The following is an 18,187-nucleotide window of genomic DNA, read 5'->3' on the forward strand; positions in this document are numbered from 1 at the left end:
AAATCAATCAATCAAAAAAGCAAATAATGTATTTTTCCAAGAGAAAAAAAAATGTCATAATTGAACAAGAAAAAAAGTTGAATCTTACGAATATTTTTTTGAAGTTTAATAATAATGTCATAAAAATTGTCAGTCCAACAGAAATAAATTCCCACTTTTCTAGAATTTTCTTTTGAGAATCTTACATGAATAAAGTCAATTAATAGAATTTGTAAGCGTTCGGGTTAGGGCTAACCCGTCCGAAAAAGTTGTAATATTATGATTATGAAGTTATATTTATAAAAAAAAAGAAAAAGAAAAATCCCCAGAGCTTTAAAGTTCCAATAAAAATAATTTTGCATTTGCGGAAGAAAAAAGCCATCATCTTATGAGAATGTCATATTTTTTTTTTTTTACAAAAATAATAATGATAAAAAAAACTATCCTGAGAATGAAGTTTTAATGCTTGAGCTAGCGCGGAAGAAAATCAAATAAAATCTGAATTCTTGAATTCCCCCCCCCCACACACAATTTTCAAAGAAGAGAAAAAAAATTTTCCAAGAAAAAAAGTTTGCAATCTTATTAAAAAAAAAATAATAATAAAATATATATATATATATATATATATATATATACATATTATTATTTATTTTTTTTCGACAAAAGTCAGTATGACGAAAGGGCACGGTAAGCGAGCACAGCAGGATGCGGCGGGCGCGTGCCCGCTCACCACGTGGTCGATGCCGATGGCGTTCCATCCTTGCATGATGGGCAGGAAGGAGATGAAGGTGGGGATCACCCAGCAGCCGCCGATCATCAGCGCCACGCGCATGGGCGTCATCTTGTTGCGGTACACCAGAGGCTGGCAGCAGATGGCGTAGTACCTGCACACATCAAGATCATTTATTAAAAGAGTAAAACATAATCCCAAAAAGTGTAAACGTTTATTATAGAACGACGTACAAATGTTCTGGATGCTAGCAACAAGGATTAAAAAAAGGCTCGGCTTGTGCGAGCACATGCTTGTTGCTAGGCAGAGTTCAGGCTTGGCGACGACACAAGTGCTCTGTATTAGATATAAACTAGATCTTGGAAAAACAATGCTGGATCCCCAAATGCAGACTCACCAACTGAACATTTGCTTCCATTAAGGATTAGTGATCTTTAATCCATCAGTGTGCTGACCCCACTTCCTGTTTATGAGTGACTATTGACGAGTATTGATTGATTGAACAGCCCGGCGTCTGCTCTCTCACAACTTTGTCATCCGCTGAGTTTGAAGCTTCACGTCACACGTCGACCAGTTGTAAACCGCACGAAGAACGCATCTGGATCACGATTTGACTGGGTGGAGATCAAACCTGGATCACGTGAGGACTATATGTGGATTTACATTCTAGACCAGAGCTAGGCTATTTGAAGATCAAATCTGGTCCACAGGTAAACTAGCTGTAGATCAGATCTGGGTCACATTAGGACTGTATGTGGATTCAATCTGGACTGGCTCAACATCCATGTCATATCTGGACCAATTATGGACTATATGAGGATCACATCTGGACCGAATATGTCGATGTAGATTTCAGAGTGTGTATATAGATGACTCTAAATCTGGACCATATGTAGACCACATGTAGCCCGTGGATACAATCTGGATCACATGTAGACGAGATGGAGAATGATTCAAACTAGATCACATATAAATTGTATGTGGATTACAAGTGGACTATATGACGAGAAGATCCGATGTAGATCAACTCTAGACCATGTATAGACTATATCTGGATCAAACCTGGATCACATGTCGAGAATATGAAGATCACGTGTGCTGCAAGTAGATTATATGTAGATCATAACTGGGCCGCATCGACACGATATTGATATCACATCTGGACCAAATATAGATGCGACGTAGATCGAATCTGGACCGTGTATAGACGAAATGTGGATCAAATCCGGATCACATATTGACTATACCGTATGTGGATCGATCTGGGCCACATCTAGACATCTAGACGTAGATTATATGCCGACCACATCTGGACTACATGAAGATCACATTGATTTGTCATTTAACAGCATTGTGAATCTGTGTAGTCGTTGCCATACAAAGTATATCATGCTAATTCCGACAGTGTACGCGCTCGTGTAAGTTTCTTCTGTGAGACAGCACGCATGTCAACACTCCATAAATTGCAACAACAAAAAACAAGCGGAAGATGTTTTATGATATTGGAGCATGCGGCGTGTCGTCTTCATTCTGCTCTTTTGTAGCTCGACATCCGTCTTCATTCCCTCGTTCCTCCGTTGCTGTTTTCTGGAAGGAAGGAGACGTTTTGTGGCGCGGGCGGCGCAGCTGCTCACTTGACTTCTCCCATTTTTGGTGGTTTCTGCTGTGTTTCCCATCCTGTTATCTTCTCGCCCTCTCGCCGCCGCCGTTCGACAAGAGAAGACGAGGCTGCGGGCAAAAGGCGGCGTGTGAAGGCTGCGACGCAAACAGCTGACTTGGCGCGTCTCCTCGTCTTCATACGACAAAGCGCTCCGTGCGCTACGACGGCAAAAAGCTGGGACCGAGAGCGACTACTCGACAAACGCGGATGTTGAACACAGGGCGAGGCGTAGACTGCGTTTAGATCAAATCAAATCTATAAAGATCAAATCTGGACCAAGTATTGGACTATATGTGTATCATATTTGGACCACACCTGGACTCTGAAGATGACATCTGGAGTTCACATGAACTATAAAGTTGGTCGCAAATAACCCTTACTGTCCAACAACCGAATTCTGGTGGGTAGAAATGCTGAGTGGCTAGTAACTCTGGGAAACCACGAGCCGCAGTGGCTGCTGAGCAAAAAAAAAAGGACATTTCAAGTCCCAAATCAATGATCCACAAAGGCGTCGGTCGGCAGCTTGCCTTGCAAGGAGACAAATGCGGATCAAAACGACGTGGATGCCCACCGAGAGAGACGCAACTTTGGTTCATCTCTCCAAGGTGCCCCGATGCAACCTGAGGCCATTCGCGACGCAGCGCTAATTACTGTCCAGTACACGAATTTGACGCTTCATTAATGTTTTAGCACGCACAGCAAGGTCACCTAAATAAAACCGACCGCAGCAGAGAAGTTTGCCAACTCTCAAATTGAGGGACACAAACGTGAGCTACGCTAGCAGGAGAAGCTAACGCAGCCAGGGTCGCACGACGCGGTGGACGATAACAGCGAGCTCATTCACGGCGCTCCGTTTATGACGTCGCGGCCGTCGGCTGCGGTATGAAAACGCACCGTTTCTGTACATGGCTATCAAAATGCCAACCGTCGAAAAAATTGCGAGAAAATGGTCCCGCCACTTCTTCTTCTTCTTCTTGATTATGGTATATCACGACTCGGTCAGTGACCATCGCTTGGTCACTCCTTTTTGCTAGGCTTTGAGTGCGCTACAAAAATCCCACCGCTACAAAATGGCCCAAGTCTTCACTTCCGCGTTCCTTCCAACGCGATAGTTATTATCGCGACGAGCTGCTGAGGGGAGAGATCGCATGAGTCACATGACGTCGACATCGCGCGAGGTGGCGGTTAGCGTGAATCACCGGCGAGAAACACATGGAAGTATAAAGAAGAAAAAGCTGGCGAGAGAGGAGAGGAGACTCGTGCCGATGACGAGCGCGGGGGTCCTGCGGGGGTCCTGCGGGGGCCAACCAAAAGCGATTAGCTCACAATGAATTGCCGACAGAAGGTTCCGGGGACGCGGAGGCGGCTGCGCGATGTACAGGCCGGCGTCGAGCCCTCTCGCCCCCCCCCCCACCGGCCAAATCATCTTAATGAAGAGTTCATTTCCTGTCTTTATTCCTTGCTTCTTTTTTTAGTTTATTATTATTATTGTTTTTACTTTAGTCGACTGTGAATAAAAAATGCAGGAAATGAAAAGTGACGCGGAAGAAGAGTGCTTCATCATGTTTTCATCAGCGTTCGACGGAATTCCCTAATTTCACACGGCGAGACAAATTCATCCCAAGCGAAGAAGGCTCTGACAGGCGGCGTGCGTGTGACCAGCGAGGCTGGCGCAGCGCCGCTTGCCAGGTTGCGGGGTGACCCATCCGGACCGCGAATCATCACCAGCGTTCTCCTCCAAAAGCCGTGCACTCGGCGTTCACATCACGCTTGAAAAGGAGCCGTTTTTCGCAACCCTGTCCTGTCTCTGGCGAATGAGACAAATCGACATAAATCCTCGTTTGATTTCGAGCATCAATCAACTTGATTTCTTTGGCACTACAGTACATCCGCTCTTGATCCATACATTGATTTATTGATTGATTTATTTTGCATAAAGCCTGTTTTGAATTTCTTGGGTCATAAATCCACTTTTGATTTCTTGAAGAATGAATCCGCTTTCATTTCTTTGGGCATACCTTTCCTCTTGATTTCTTGGGGCATAAATCCACTTTTGATTTCTTGAAGAATGAATCCGTTTTTATTTCTTTGGGCATACCTTTCCTCTTGATTTCTTGGGGCATAAATCCACTTTTGATTTCTTGAAGAATGAATCCGTTTTTATGTCTTTGGGCATACCTTTCCTCTTGATTTCTTGAAGAATGAATCCGTTTTTATTTCTTTGGGCAAACCTTTCCTCTTGATTTCTTGGGGCATAAATCCACTTTTGATTTCTTGAAGAATGAATCCGTTTTTATTTCTTTGGGCATACCTTTCCTCTTGATTTCTTGGGGCATAAATCCACTTTTGATTTCTTGAAGAATGAATCCGTTTTTATTTCTTTGGGCAAACCTTTCCTCTTGATTTCTTGGGGCATAAATCCACTTTTGATTTCTTGAAGAATGAATCCGTTTTTATTTCTTTGGGCATACCTTTCCTCTTGATTTCTTGAAGAATGAATCCGTTTTTATTTCTTTGGGCATACCTTTCCTCTTGATTTCTTGGGGCATAAATCCACTTTTGATTTCTTGAAGAATGAATCCGTTTTTATTTCTTTGGGCATACCTTTCCTCTTGATTTCTTGGGGCATAAATCCACTTTTGATTTCTTGAAGAATGAATCCGTTTTTATTTCTTTGGGCATACCTTTCCTCTTGATTTCTTGAAGAATGAATCCGTTTTTATTTCTTTGGGCATACCTTTCCTCTTGATTTCTTGAAGAATGAATCCGTTTTTATTTCTTTGGGCATACCTTTCCTCTTGATTTCTTGAAGAATGAATCCGTTTTTATTTCTTTGGGCATACCTTTCCTCTTGATTTCTTGAAGAATGAATCCGTTTTTATTTCTTTGGGCATACCTTTCCTCTTGATTTCTTGGGGCATAAATCCACTTTTGATTTCTTGAAGAATGAATCCGCTTTCATTTCTTTGGGCATACCTTTCCTCTTGATTTCTTGAAGAATGAATCCGTTTTTATTTCTTTGGGCATACCTTTCCTCTTGATTTCTTGGGGCATACATCGGCTTTTGTGTTTCTTATATACCCGTTGATTTCTTTGAGGATGAATCCTCTCGATTTTGGAGGGATTGACCTGTGAATGATCTTTGAAAATCTCAATCTGTTTTCCCATAAATCCAATTTTGATTTCTTTGCATATACATGTACAGTAAATCATCTTGATTTCTTTGGTAATAAATCCAATTTTGATTCTTTTGAGCATGTTTATTTTTTTCTTTGGTTATACAGTATATTTGCTTTTGATTTCTTTGGGCATAATCCCTCTTTTTTGGGTGGGTCGGAGGGGGGGGGGGGGGGGCGGTGAATCCGCTTGATTTCTTTGGGAATGAATCTGCTCTTCAATTCCTTTTTTTTGTTAACATAAATCCCGTTTTAATTTCTTAGGAGAAAAATCATCTTGTGATTTGTTTGACTCTAAATCAGTGTTTTTATTTCACTGCACATGACTCTGCTGGGGACTTTTATGTGCATTTATTTCTTGAATCAGGTTTCTCATTCAAATCAGCAATCTCTTTTGCCAAGATAGCGGCATGAAATTTCAGACTATAACAATAATGTCTCATCAATCTGACACACCAAGAGTTGAAACGGCCCTGCAAGTATATCAAATAAGGCTTCAATGATGGTTTTATAAAGCAGGCGAGGAAACAAGTTCTTTCATTTGGGCGTTTTTGAAAGGCTTTTCCAGGAAAGTGAAGCAAAGCATGAGAAAGGTTTTTTTTATCCCCTCAAGTTCAACCCTTGAGATCGGAACAGAGGGCATCGCCTCTCGAGATCTGAGACTATAATTGCTAACAGATCGTCTGTACGATCCAAGAGCGGACGTAAGTGGGGAGCACAGCGAGGACAGCCTTGGAAATGAAAAGACAAGAGGAATTTTATTTAGCAGTTATTCCGAATAAATGCTCATTTCTTACTTTTGCCGTTCTTGAATGATATTGCATGAATCGAGTTTTGATTTCCTAGAGCATCAATGTGTATTTGTTTTTCTTTCTTTTCAAAAGCATTTGCTTTTGCCTTTTGATGTCTTGAGGCATAATATTTTGAGGCACTCTTATTTCTTTGTGCATAAACATGTCTCTGATTAATTCCTGCATATATTTGCTGTCCCCCCACCCAACCCTTTTTTGGACATAACATTTGGGCATAAAACAGAGCGAGAACCCGAGACGAGCACGTTGAGCCGCCGCGCGCTGACCTGTCGAGGGCGATGCAGCACAGGTGCATGATGGAGGCGGTGGTGAGCAGCACGTCCAGCGAGGTGCGCACCAGGCAGAAGGTCTCGCCGTAGATCCACTGCTGGCGCACCAGGTCGATGGCGCCGAACGGCATCACCAGCAGCGACACCAGCAGGTCGGCGAAGGCCAGCGACACGATGAAGTAGTTGGTCTTGATTTTCCTGCCGAGGACGCGCACAAATGATGTCACGTGCTTTTCGGCGTGCGTATATTGTCACTCTCTGCTCAGTGTTAACAATACAGAGCGGCTCGCGGGGGTCTCGGCGCAAACGAGCCCTCCGGTGACGCAACCCTGACTCACGTAGGCCGAGATGCTGAGTCACGTGCAATACGAGGCGGCTATTAACAAAATGCGCGCCCACGTCAAGCTTTTTGCTTCTTACTCAAATGCTGCAGCGGAATGAAAGTATATTGGAATGTTTGATGTTTTGTTGTTGTTTTGTTTTTTAAATAAAAAGCATCAAATCAAATTCCCCCTCACTGCAGGATGGACAAACTAAGAGCTGCTACATATACAAAAAAAAAAAAAAACCAAAAAACATCTTTTTAAATGAATTCAAACCATCTGTAAAAAAAAATAGCCTCAAATTGCATCCATCCATCCATCCATCCATTTTCAACAGCGAGGGTCGCGGGGCGCCGGGGCCTATCCCGGCCGACTTCGGGCGGAAGGCGGACTGCACCCTGAACCGGTCGCCGGTCAGTCGCAGGGCACATATGGACACGGACGACCGTCCGCACTCACATTCCCAGCGTCACCGAGTGGGAGGTGAACCCACGCTGCCCGCATCAAAGTCAGGCGAGTGGACCGCTTCGCCATCAGTGACCTCAAACTACATTCAAATTGGAATTCAAAAAAAAAACAGAACCCATTTTTTGTTTTTAGGAATGTAATCATGTAAGTCAAATGTCAAATACAAAATTCTCATACATTTCTACATTTTCATTTTCTAATGCATTTTCATCCCTAGTGAAGACACGACCCCCCCCCCCCCCTCCCATCTCATGAAATGAAATCAAAACAGTAACAATTAACAATTACATTTTAAAAAAATGATCTTGTGTATTTGAAATCAATACACGAATCAAATTTATAAAATGAAATGAGATGTCTCCTGATGCCTCTTCATAATTGACTAATATTTAAAAAAAATATGATTTTTTGAGGCGGCACGGTGGCCGACTGGTTAGAGCGTCAGCCTCACAGTTCTGAGGACCCGGGTTCAATCCCCGGCCCCGCCTGTGTGGCGTTTGCATGTTCTCCCCGTGCCTGCGTGGCTTTTCTCCGGGCACTCCGGTTTCCTCCCACATCCCAAAAACATGCATGAATTGGAGACTCTAAATTGCCCGTAGGCGTGACTGTGAGTGCGAATGGTTGTTTGTTTCGATGTGCCCTGCGATTGGCTGGCGACCAGTTCAGGATGTACCCCGCCTCCTGCCCGATGACAGCTGGGATAGGCTCCAGCACGCCCGCGACCCTCGTGAGGAGAAGCGGCTCAGAAAATGGATGGATGGATGATTTTTTGATGTAAAAAAACAAACAAACACTGTAATCTAAAACACACGCATTGTGTGTGTGTGTGCGTGTGTTTCCTGGTGGACTGAGAGGCAACGAGGCAACGAGGCGAGACAACAAGATGGTGCGTCACCGTTCTCCCCCTCGGGGAGGCCAGACGCCGCAGCACACTTTCCCTGTGCGGACACAGCGCACACGCCACGTGTGACACGCACCTGCCGCCGTGTTCACCCCGCTACACTTCTTTTCAACGTCATGTGTCCGACCCAAAATCAAAGGTGGCACAAACACACACACACAAGGACATGAGGTGACCGCCGTCTTGACGGGAAATGACACTCCAAGAGAAAATGGAGGTGAAGAGAAGAAGGAAGCGACAATCGACGTGACAGCTTTCTCCCACAGGACCATGTGACCTCACAATGACGACTCATCTTATTCAATTTACGCACACACACACACACACACACACAGTTAATTTTGAAGCTACTCAAATGACCGTCAGTGGTGAATTGGAGCCTGAGTTGTATAGCGTCCTAATTATACCGTATATAAGTAAAGTTCAGATGTTCTTGTCGGCTTTTCCTTACATTTTTTTGCTTTCTTGCAGAAGGTTTTGGGCTAACATTTGGAACCGTTCATAATTCCCTCCACCTTGGCTAAGACCCAGTCCCAGCAGAAGTCAAACTTCTCCAGAGCTTGTTGCTGCCACCCACCGCCACGCTTCACTGTAGGTGCGTGGGTTAAGACAAACAAACAACCAAACAAACAAACAAACAAATAGAAGCTTGTAGATTCAAAAGGTGTGCTACCTGAGTTGTCTGTCCTTGCAGACAGCCACCATGACCAGCAGGTTTCCCAGGATGCTCATCGCCATGACCAGAGACAGGAAGCAGATGAGGGCCATCCGCTTTGGCATGCTGTTGCTATGGAAACAACCACACAAACAGGTCAGCGACAACTCTCTTTTGCCCCCCTTCTTTTTCTGTCAATCACCGCGCTAATCGACGCAACCGCTTCGAAACGGGGTTTGATTGGGTCACTTCCAAAAGCCCAGGAAACAAATTGGGACTCGAAAATGTGTCATTTCCGTGCTAACTAGGGAGCACACAGCAAAGAAAGGACACGGAGAGCCGACAGGAATCGATTGCAAGGTAGGGTTTGAAATGAGGCTTTGCAGCCAGCTTCAGGCTTTAGGCTTTCAAAGTTGGGTTTCACGAGTTTTACCGTTTCAATTAGGAGTCTCAAACAATTTTCAGGGTTCAAAAGTGCAGTTTTTATTTAGGCTTTAACGTAAGGCTTAAAAAGGGTCAGGGTTTGAAATCATTGTTTCAAGGAACGGTGAAGGTTTCAAAGTAGGTTTTGACCACGTTTTAGGGTTTCAAATAGTGGTTTAAACTAGGTTCAAGGTTTTACAGTTGGGTTTCAAAGAGAGTTACGGTCTCAAAAAAGGTTTGCGGATTTCTATGGAGGGATTCTCGGCACAGTTTAATATTAGGGTTTCACGTCAGGGTTAACAAGCGTTAGGGTTTCTAATTTAGGGTTTGAAGCAATGCTGAGAATTTCAAAGTAAGGTTAGAGTTTTAAACAATGTTTAGGGTTTTAAAGTAGGGTTTCAAGCCACGTGGTCTGCGTTTGCGTTTCCTGTTCCTCGCTGTAGAAAGGGTTGCGCGCCTTCCAAAGACGCCGGGAGAAAAGCAATCGGCAACATATGCACAGCACTGCAATGGAGATAAAGATGTAAGTTGGCAGAACTCAAATTAGAAACAGTTTTCAAACGGGGATAGATCCACCCGTAATCAAATGATAGAATTATTAACAACTACTTTTTTTGCCCGGCCTATTGTGCGTAACCAATTTCACGACAATTCTTGGCGACTCTTCCGCCCTCGGTCTGCAGAACGTCGCGGCAGCACTTAGACAGTGAATGGGTCGGTTGACGACGCTGTGCAAAAAAGACAATGTGAAGAAGGCCTTTACAGTTTTGAACACAGTCCATCATCATGTAGAAGGCCCCAAAATAACATGACTTCTGATGACGGTCTTGGTGTGATATGCGACATGGCTTTAATTTCAACTCAAAAGATTCGAAATAATTCAATTCCTCGGAATAATAAGAGGCTCTTTCAGAGTTGACGTCCTCCCCCCGCCTCTGGCAGAAATAACGACATGAAAATGGCCGTCATTATCATCTTTGTCATAATCGCCGCCGCAGGCCAATGAACACTATTAAAAGAATTCTAATAATCTCGAAGCCTCCATGTGGCTCTGTAACGAACCTCAGTCTAAACAGTAAAAGAGTGACTGACAGCTGTGAAAATATGCTGAAAATAGGCCTCCGCACGATCCGATGTTACCCTCTGACACAATTTGTGCGAGGGTAACATCGGATGGTTTTCATAGCGCGATAGGAACAAGTTCTGACGACCATCGCAACGATGATTATTTCCCCCTGAAGCCATGAGCCGCATCTCTAAAATACGACATTGAAAGTGCGACACTGCGTGTAAAACTGGCACTTCAAAGATGAAAGGTAAGCACAGCTGCGTTCTTTTGTTTGACGAACAGATTAGCGTTAGCCAGAGGTGGGAGTGAGCCTCACGCGTGCGCAAATTACAAGCGAGTCTCAAGTCAGTGGAATCAATCAATTGCAAAAATCAAGCCAGTCGAGTCCGCATTCCTCCTGTGTCTTCGACTTTGGTTCGATCACTCGGTCGGGTTTGTTGATTTGTTCATTCAATTCCAGATGATGTTTCATATGCTGCGGTGGGAATTTGGAAAAGAGAGCCGACACAATAGATGACATTTGAATGGTGAAACCTCAACAAACACGTTCATTAGTATGGAAATGATATTCGCACCAAACCGCTTACCACTTGCTAATTGGCGGAAGGCACGTTTGTCAGCGACATTTTTCACGCAAAGTGAACCCATACAGCAGACCGGAAACGTAGCTGGCGTCGTCTCGCGCCGACTCTTTCGTCCTGCCCGCAAAGGTCTGCGCACTTTTTTCTCCACTGACTTCTGCCGCATTCAGCGGCTGGCATTATATTTGAGGCACTTGTTTCTGCTCCACAGTGCACACCTTTTCGTTTCGCCTCATTAGTAAATGAAAAAAATAGAAGAGTTTTGTGTGCTTATGAATATATATATATATATATATATATATATATAAAATTAGTCAGATACGCAACAGTGCCTCATAATTATCATGTGATGGCTCCATTTCAAAAACTGGAGTGGATCCTATCATCATTACAGTGCCTTGTGTTGCATCATAATTGGAGTGTAGAAGGCGTTTATGGTTTTAAAGGGGGGCTTCAAGCCAATATTGGGGCTTTAAACTGGGAAGGTTACACTTGCAAATCAAGGTCAAAACCGGGATTTGGTTTGGAAAGCATTTGAACAGATCGAATCCTGAATAATGTCCCTAACACCATTGCCCCGCATTACGATAAAAAAGGATAGGGAGCGATGTCAGGAAAACAAAACCCTACTCCAGTCGGAACCCCCTCCCCACCTTCCTGCCAATGCAAAAGGACCACGATTTGCTATTTTTGTTTAAAGGTATCAATGTACATCTACCGTATAAATAAACATCCTTGCCCAGTCCAGGCGGCACGGTGGGCGACCGGTTAGAGGGTCTGCCTCACGGTTCTGAGGTCCGGGCTTCAATCCCCGGCCCCGCCTGCGTGGGGTTTGCGTGTTCTCACCCGTGCCTGCGTGGCTTTTCTCCGGGCGCTCCGCTTTCCTCCCACATCCCAAAAACATGCGTGCTAGGTTGATTGAGGACTCAAAATTGCCCGTAGGTGTGACTGTGAGTGCGAGTGTTTGTTTGTTCCTATGTGCCCTGCGATTGGCTGGCAACCGGTTCAGGGCGTACCCCGCCTCCTGCCCGACGAGAGCCGGGATCGGCTCCGGCACGCCGTGAGGACAAGCGGCTGGGAAAATGGATGGGTGGGTGGGTGACCAGTGCCATCATAACCATTACATGCATATTGGCAGCTTGGCATTCGCGTCTCTCTTTTTTTGTTTGATAACTTATCCTAATCGTTAATCGTTGAACATTTTACCCTTTGCTGCTTTTGTGCTCAGGCCAAAGTAATAAGAGCATCGCTTTGAAAAGTCATCTGTTAGCATATTGGTGCCAAGGAACTGTCGGAGTGAGTTGAGGAGCTTCCTTCAAACATAAGCCCTCTTTTCCTGCCATCTTGTGGCATCAAGACGCAATTACAGTACATTTATTCGCAAATGTCCGCTCCAAATGCCGAAACGCGATGTTTTCCACGCACGACGCGACACGACACGACTCCACTCCGAGATGCGATGAGCCTACGTCGCGCCTCGGGAAGCGTTCGCGTTCCGCGCCCTCGAGCATCTTCCTCACTTTCCGATTCGTTCAAGCTCGCCGGCGAGCAAGTTGGCTAACGCTAGCGCGACATAACAAGCGCGTGTGCGCCGTGTCAATGAGATGATAAACACACTGGCGCCGAATCTCAATTCCACCGAGAGAGAGAGTTTTGCTCGCCAGCATGCCAGTTAGCCGAAGGATTTTTTTTGACAGCAGAAGAGCGCAGCACACATTTGCCATTTGCAGCTATACGGAAACATGAATGTCCCCCTGCCGACTATGTATTTGCAGCAAGAAGGCTACAATTCCTTGACTCTTTATTTGGCTATGCACTTTCCCAAAAATTGTGAAACATTCTTGGGGCACCCTCATTTGTGACCCAAAACTCCAAAAGTAGAATAAAAAGGGCTAAAAGTTTGATTTTGTTCAATAAGTTGTGACAACGTTGTGGCTCCGTTGTCGTGGCAACCCAAAACCACTTCCTAAAATGGAAACAAAAGGCGCTCTGGAAGTGGTTGCGCCACACCCTCGCCCACAATCGAGCAAATCAAACGAGGCAGCCGAACTTTATTGCTGCACTTTCGTGCCACAAAAAGGACGTTTTGCGACACCGACAATCAATGATGACTATTTACCCATTGATTTAAACGACGCGTATTAGATATTAGATGATAAAGGCTGGTAAATGGACAAACATTTTCCTTTTTCGGGTCACTGGTTATGGCTAAGCCCAGTCTTAGGGTTTTGTCAAAGTTAGATTTCGAAACAGGATCAGGGTTTCATTAAAGTAGGGTTTTAACTGGGGTTACGGTTTCAAATCGGGCTTTCAGGGAGGTGTCGTGGAAGGGTTAGGTTTCAAGACAGAATTAGTGTTTCAAAATACAGTTTGAAGCTTGGGCTCAACTTTCCAAACTGCGTTTGCGTTCCTTTCTTCTTTCTTCTTTTTCTTTTGCTTTGGGGGCTGATTTTTTTTTGGGGGGGGGGGGGGGAACTCACAGGTGCCGGGATGATAAACGAGGAAGCTTCTGTCTGCGTTAACACGCGACCTTCCCCGTCGGGACCAATCGTTCGGAAAAGACAGGACGCCCGCGGCAGGAGCGCGAGGAGAAGGGAAACGTGGCGAAAAAGGTGGAAAGACGACGCCGGGAGAGGAGGAGAAAGTGCTGATACGTCGCTGAGTGAATTCAGGCCAATCTTTTTTTTTTGTAGAATATTTCCAAATCCCTCTGAGGTCAAAGTAGGGTTTTCAAACCACAGGTAAGGTTTCAAACGAGGGCGAGGCTTTCCAATTCGGCTTTCGAGCCGGGGTCGCAGTTTCGAACAAGGGTTAAGGTTTCAAACTGGGATATCGAGCCCGGGCTTTGGGTTTCAATTCAGGGTCAAGGTCGCGAGTTAAGGTCGCAAAGTCGGTTTCAGACGACAGTTGCGCTTCAGTTGGAGGTTTTCACTTCATGGCCGAATTGTCTTCTCTTTTCTTGTCTCGCTACTTTTGTCGCCTGATCCGAACGAACAAGTTCAAGTTGTGCGCAATTATTTGTATCCATTACAAAGAATGAAAAGTAAAAAAGATCAAACATTGACCCAGTGAAACGTGCCATCCGCGCTTTGATTTCTTTGAAGACCGACATGTCTTTATCACGCTTTCCACCCCCCCCCCCACTTATCATCATGCTGAACTGAAAGAAAGAAAGAAATAGTGGCCGATGACTGCGGCAGTCTTTGAAGCAAAACAGGCTCCAGGCTGAAAGAGGTTTTGCAAAGTGTACGAAAAGAAAGGAAGGAAGGAAGGAAAAGTCCATTCGAGCGGACAGCCTGAGGCCACCGCGACAGCACAGCAAACATGAAACCATCGCAGCAGATTTCATTCACTGGGGTTCTTTTTGTCATGGAAAACATTTGTATTGGATCATCGACCGGTTAGAGCGTCTGCCTCGCACTTCTTAGGATGCGGGGTTCAATCCCCGGCCCCGCCTGCGTGGAGTTTGCGTGTTCTCCCCGTGCCCGCGGGCACAGAATTGCTCTGGCTGCTTTCTGCTCACTTGTTGCTAGGCAGGATACATAGGTAAGCCAAAACTGTCCTGTAGGCCACTGAAAATATTTTCGCATTTCCGGCCAATGCTATAAGCGAGCTTGTACAATTAGGAATTGAACTAAAATGTCCGTTAAAAAAAAAAAAAATCAATTCCTAAAAAAATCTCAAAAGTCGTCCAACGTCGACTGCTTCTTCGTACTGTTAGCCATCTGGAGCCAAAGTGGAGTGGATGGAAGGACCAATCGGAGGGAATTTAGTCCAAATAATGGTAAGAAAGGGTTAGTTGAAAAAGGCAGCGGCCCGGCCCGCATCGGGTCGACGTCATGATAGAAGCTGCCTAAACACAGCTATAGCGACGCCACACAGTAGAAGACTATTAGTTTCGTTAACCCACGCGAGATTCATATTTCAATCTTATCACATCATTCAAATCATATACTGTACATGTTATATTTGCGTACTCACCTGTCAGCGACAAGCTCCTCCATCAGCGGCGCGCGGCCTGCGGGGCCGATGCTCATGTGACCATAAATGCAGAGAAGCCCTGCAGACACCACAACCCCGTGAACACCTTCGTCATCATCAGCTCAATTACAGCCAATTCCATTTTTTTTTTTTATTTCCGGGGGCCCGGGGGCAAATGAAATGCTTCATGTCCGGACGTCACAAAACAGTTCACACGGTGCTCAATTGTGAAAATCCTTTTCGACATTCAGGACCCGCACCACGTACGACGGGCATAACGACCAAAGTTCATGTTGCCGAGTGAAACTGAGCTCAGTGTGAGTTCGAAAGTGTTCAAGAATTCTTTGGGGCGGCGATCCCTGGCAACGCCCTCAAAAAAGGCTGCTCCCAACCAAAATGGCAGACTTTTGGGTTCTTTTCAGGCACGGCTTCTTGAAACTTTTTGGTGGACCTAATGTCATGTTGCGAAGGGGAAATTGGCTTCAGGGCTTGAACTTTCCCCCAAATTTCGAATATGGCCGACTCAAAACATAATGGCAGATTTTCTGTGACTTTTCAGCCATGGCGTCTTGAGATCTATTCGTGGGTCTTCTCCTGACAGACATGCCGATCCAATTACTTGTCGCTAAGGGAAACTGGCAGAATTTTCGTCCAATTCCTACACAATTTCGTCAAATTATTCCACATCCAATTTATGGACCTGGGCTTTTGTGCACTGGAAAGAAAAAAAACAAACAAAAAAAGGATCTCCGTCAAGGTCAAGCAACTCAGCGATAACTTATGGTTGCTTGATTGGTTGATTAAATAAGAGCTGCATGGCAATACGTGCGTTTGAATCTACTTCTGCGGGGCACGGGGAGGGGTTGTTTACAGAAGTATAGTTTAGTTCATGGGAAAAAAGCAACGAGACGGTCATTGTGTTCGGGTCGTCGGTTCAGGGATCCACTTCACACATTTGCAAGCAATTAGCTCTTAATGCGTTCCCAGAATGCAATAGAAGCGCAGGAGTCCTAGAGTAAAAGCCGAGGCCGGCTGGCGGCCAAATGCTGTTGAAATGATGATTTTATGAGACTCTTTCTGCTCACTGGCAGACATTTGACTTGAAATGCGCTTTAATGACAGGCGGAGAGAATAAACAGACTTCAGCTCTGTTTGGACACACTGTCTCCTCACGTCACGTGGAATTCATCTTTTTATGATCAGCGACTACTGTTGCTTCAGTGAAGTCGAATGTCGATTGCTACCAATTTACCAACCATGTATATTAGACAGATGGGTGATGCAAAATTGTGAAAGATTTTAATTTTTGTCATTGCATGTGGCGGGGTGGGGGGACATGGTGGCGAAGTTTAATGAGTCACAAAATAACTCCACAAGCTTACGAATGTTACGAAATTTGATAGGGATGTTTATCATGAGTAGACACCCAAAAAAAGTCTCAAAATGACCTGATATGACACAGGAAGTCTGCCATATTGGTTGGAAAAGGCCATTTTAGGCTCGATTGGCTCAGTGGGGCCCAACAGGATTTAGAAAAGAATTCAGCCCCCACAGCCAGTTTTGTTTAGCAACATGAAATTTGGTAGGCATGTTCATCATGAGCAGTTGCAAAGAAAAGTCTCAAGAAGCCATGCCTGAAAAGACACAGGAAGTCTGCCGTATTGGTTGGAAAAGGCCATTTTAGGCTGGATTGGCTCAGTGGGGCCCCAACAGCTTCCAGTAAACAATTTAGCCGCTTTCACTTAGCAACATGAAACTTGGTAGACATGTTTATCATAAGTAGTCGCACAAAAAGTCTCAAGGGCCATGCCTGAGAAGACACAAGAAGTCTGCCATTTTGGTTTGAGGCAGGTTTCCATTGGTCCTTCTCAGGCAAATTCTTTCCCCATCGCTGCCAAATTTGAACATCCGACACTAGCGGATGGGCAACACCAAGTTGTGAAACATTTGTGTTCTCATTCATGTGTGTGGCCAGCCTCCTGGCAGGCAGGACACAGCAGGTGAGGCTATGGGAAGCCACCTGCACCAACAACTGCACCTCAATATATCCAGCAGTCAAGTTCATGAAGTTTTGGCATGATACCGTTGGTCTCATTAGTGTGTGTGGCTCGAGCATGGCAACGAAGTTTGACGACAGTTTTTGGAAAATTCAACCAGTTTGACCTGAAAACACACAGCAAGTCTTCCATTTTGCTTTGGGTCATGCATGTCCATTTGAAAGATTTGTCCAATTGCTCCCAGATTTGAACCTAATATACATGACAGATAGATTACGCTGAATTGCAAAACATTTGACTTGCATGTGAAATTGCTTTCTTTCTTTATCTGTGTTATTCATATTCAGAATCAATCAGAATCCCCTTTATTTGCCAAGAACACATAAGGAATTTGTCTCCGGTAGTTGGAGCCGCTCTAGTACAACAACAGACAGCCATTTTGACCCAAAAATACTTTTGAGACGTGAAAACATCAAAACACACGACAGAGAGTGACTTAGCCTCGAGTAATTTAATGGCAAGAGGGAAGAAGCTGTTGGAATGTCTGCTTGTTTTAGTTTGCATTGTTCGGTAGCGCCTACCTGGAAGAGGATTTTGCACGCTCTTGCCTTTGTTCTGGCAGCGTGCAAGTCCTCAAGGGTGGGTAGGGGGGTACCGGCAGTTCTGATTGTCCGTTGCATTCGGAGTTTGTCCTTTTTTGTGGCAGCGCCAAACCAGACTGTGATGGAAGAACACAGGACCGATTCGATGACCGCTGTGTCGTACTGCCTCAGCAGCTCCCGTGGCAGGCCGTGCTTCCTCAGAAGCCGCAAGAAGTACATCCTCTGCTGGGCCTTTTTGAGCATGTAGTTGACGTTGGTCTCCCACTTCAGGTCTTGGGAGACTGTAATTCCCAGGAACTTGAAGGGGTCGACGGTTGACACGGGGCAGTTGTACAGCGTGAGGGCCAGCTGTGGTGAAGGATGTCTCCTGAAGTCCACCATCATCTCTACAGTCTTCAGCATGTTCAGCTCCAGATCGTGTCGGGTGCACCACAGCTCCGGCTGCTCCGCTTCCTGTCGATATGAAGACTCGTCACCGTCTTCGATGAGGCCGATGACTGTGGTGTCGTCTGCAAACTTCAGGACTTTGACAGCCGGCTGCGTTGAGGTGCATTCGTTTGT

General features: G+C 45.1%; 1 protein-coding gene across 8 annotated transcripts in view; it reads right to left on the reverse strand.

The window, feature by feature from the left end:
- Window positions 1–18,187, reverse strand: part of htr4 (5-hydroxytryptamine receptor 4) — a 50,180-nt gene that overhangs the window by 14,162 nt on the left and 17,831 nt on the right. For 5 of the 8 annotated variants that reach the window (XM_061787214.1, XM_061787213.1, XM_061787211.1 and 2 more), the window contains exons 2-5: window positions 15,028–15,106; window positions 8,992–9,105; window positions 6,624–6,824; window positions 710–863 (exon numbers count right to left, since the gene is read on the reverse strand). In XM_061787214.1, coding sequence (XP_061643198.1) covers window positions 710–863; window positions 6,624–6,824; window positions 8,992–9,105; window positions 15,028–15,106 — 548 coding nt within the window. The remainder of the gene's footprint in view (window positions 1–709; window positions 864–6,623; window positions 6,825–8,991; window positions 9,106–15,027; window positions 15,107–18,187) is intronic. The other 3 variants (XM_061787210.1, XM_061787209.1, XM_061787217.1) reach the window with 1 other exon arrangement.

The sequence above is a fragment of the Phyllopteryx taeniolatus genome, chromosome 10, assembly GCF_024500385.1.
Source record: "Phyllopteryx taeniolatus isolate TA_2022b chromosome 10, UOR_Ptae_1.2, whole genome shotgun sequence".
NCBI classification, from domain to species: Eukaryota; Metazoa; Chordata; class Actinopteri; order Syngnathiformes; family Syngnathidae; genus Phyllopteryx; species Phyllopteryx taeniolatus.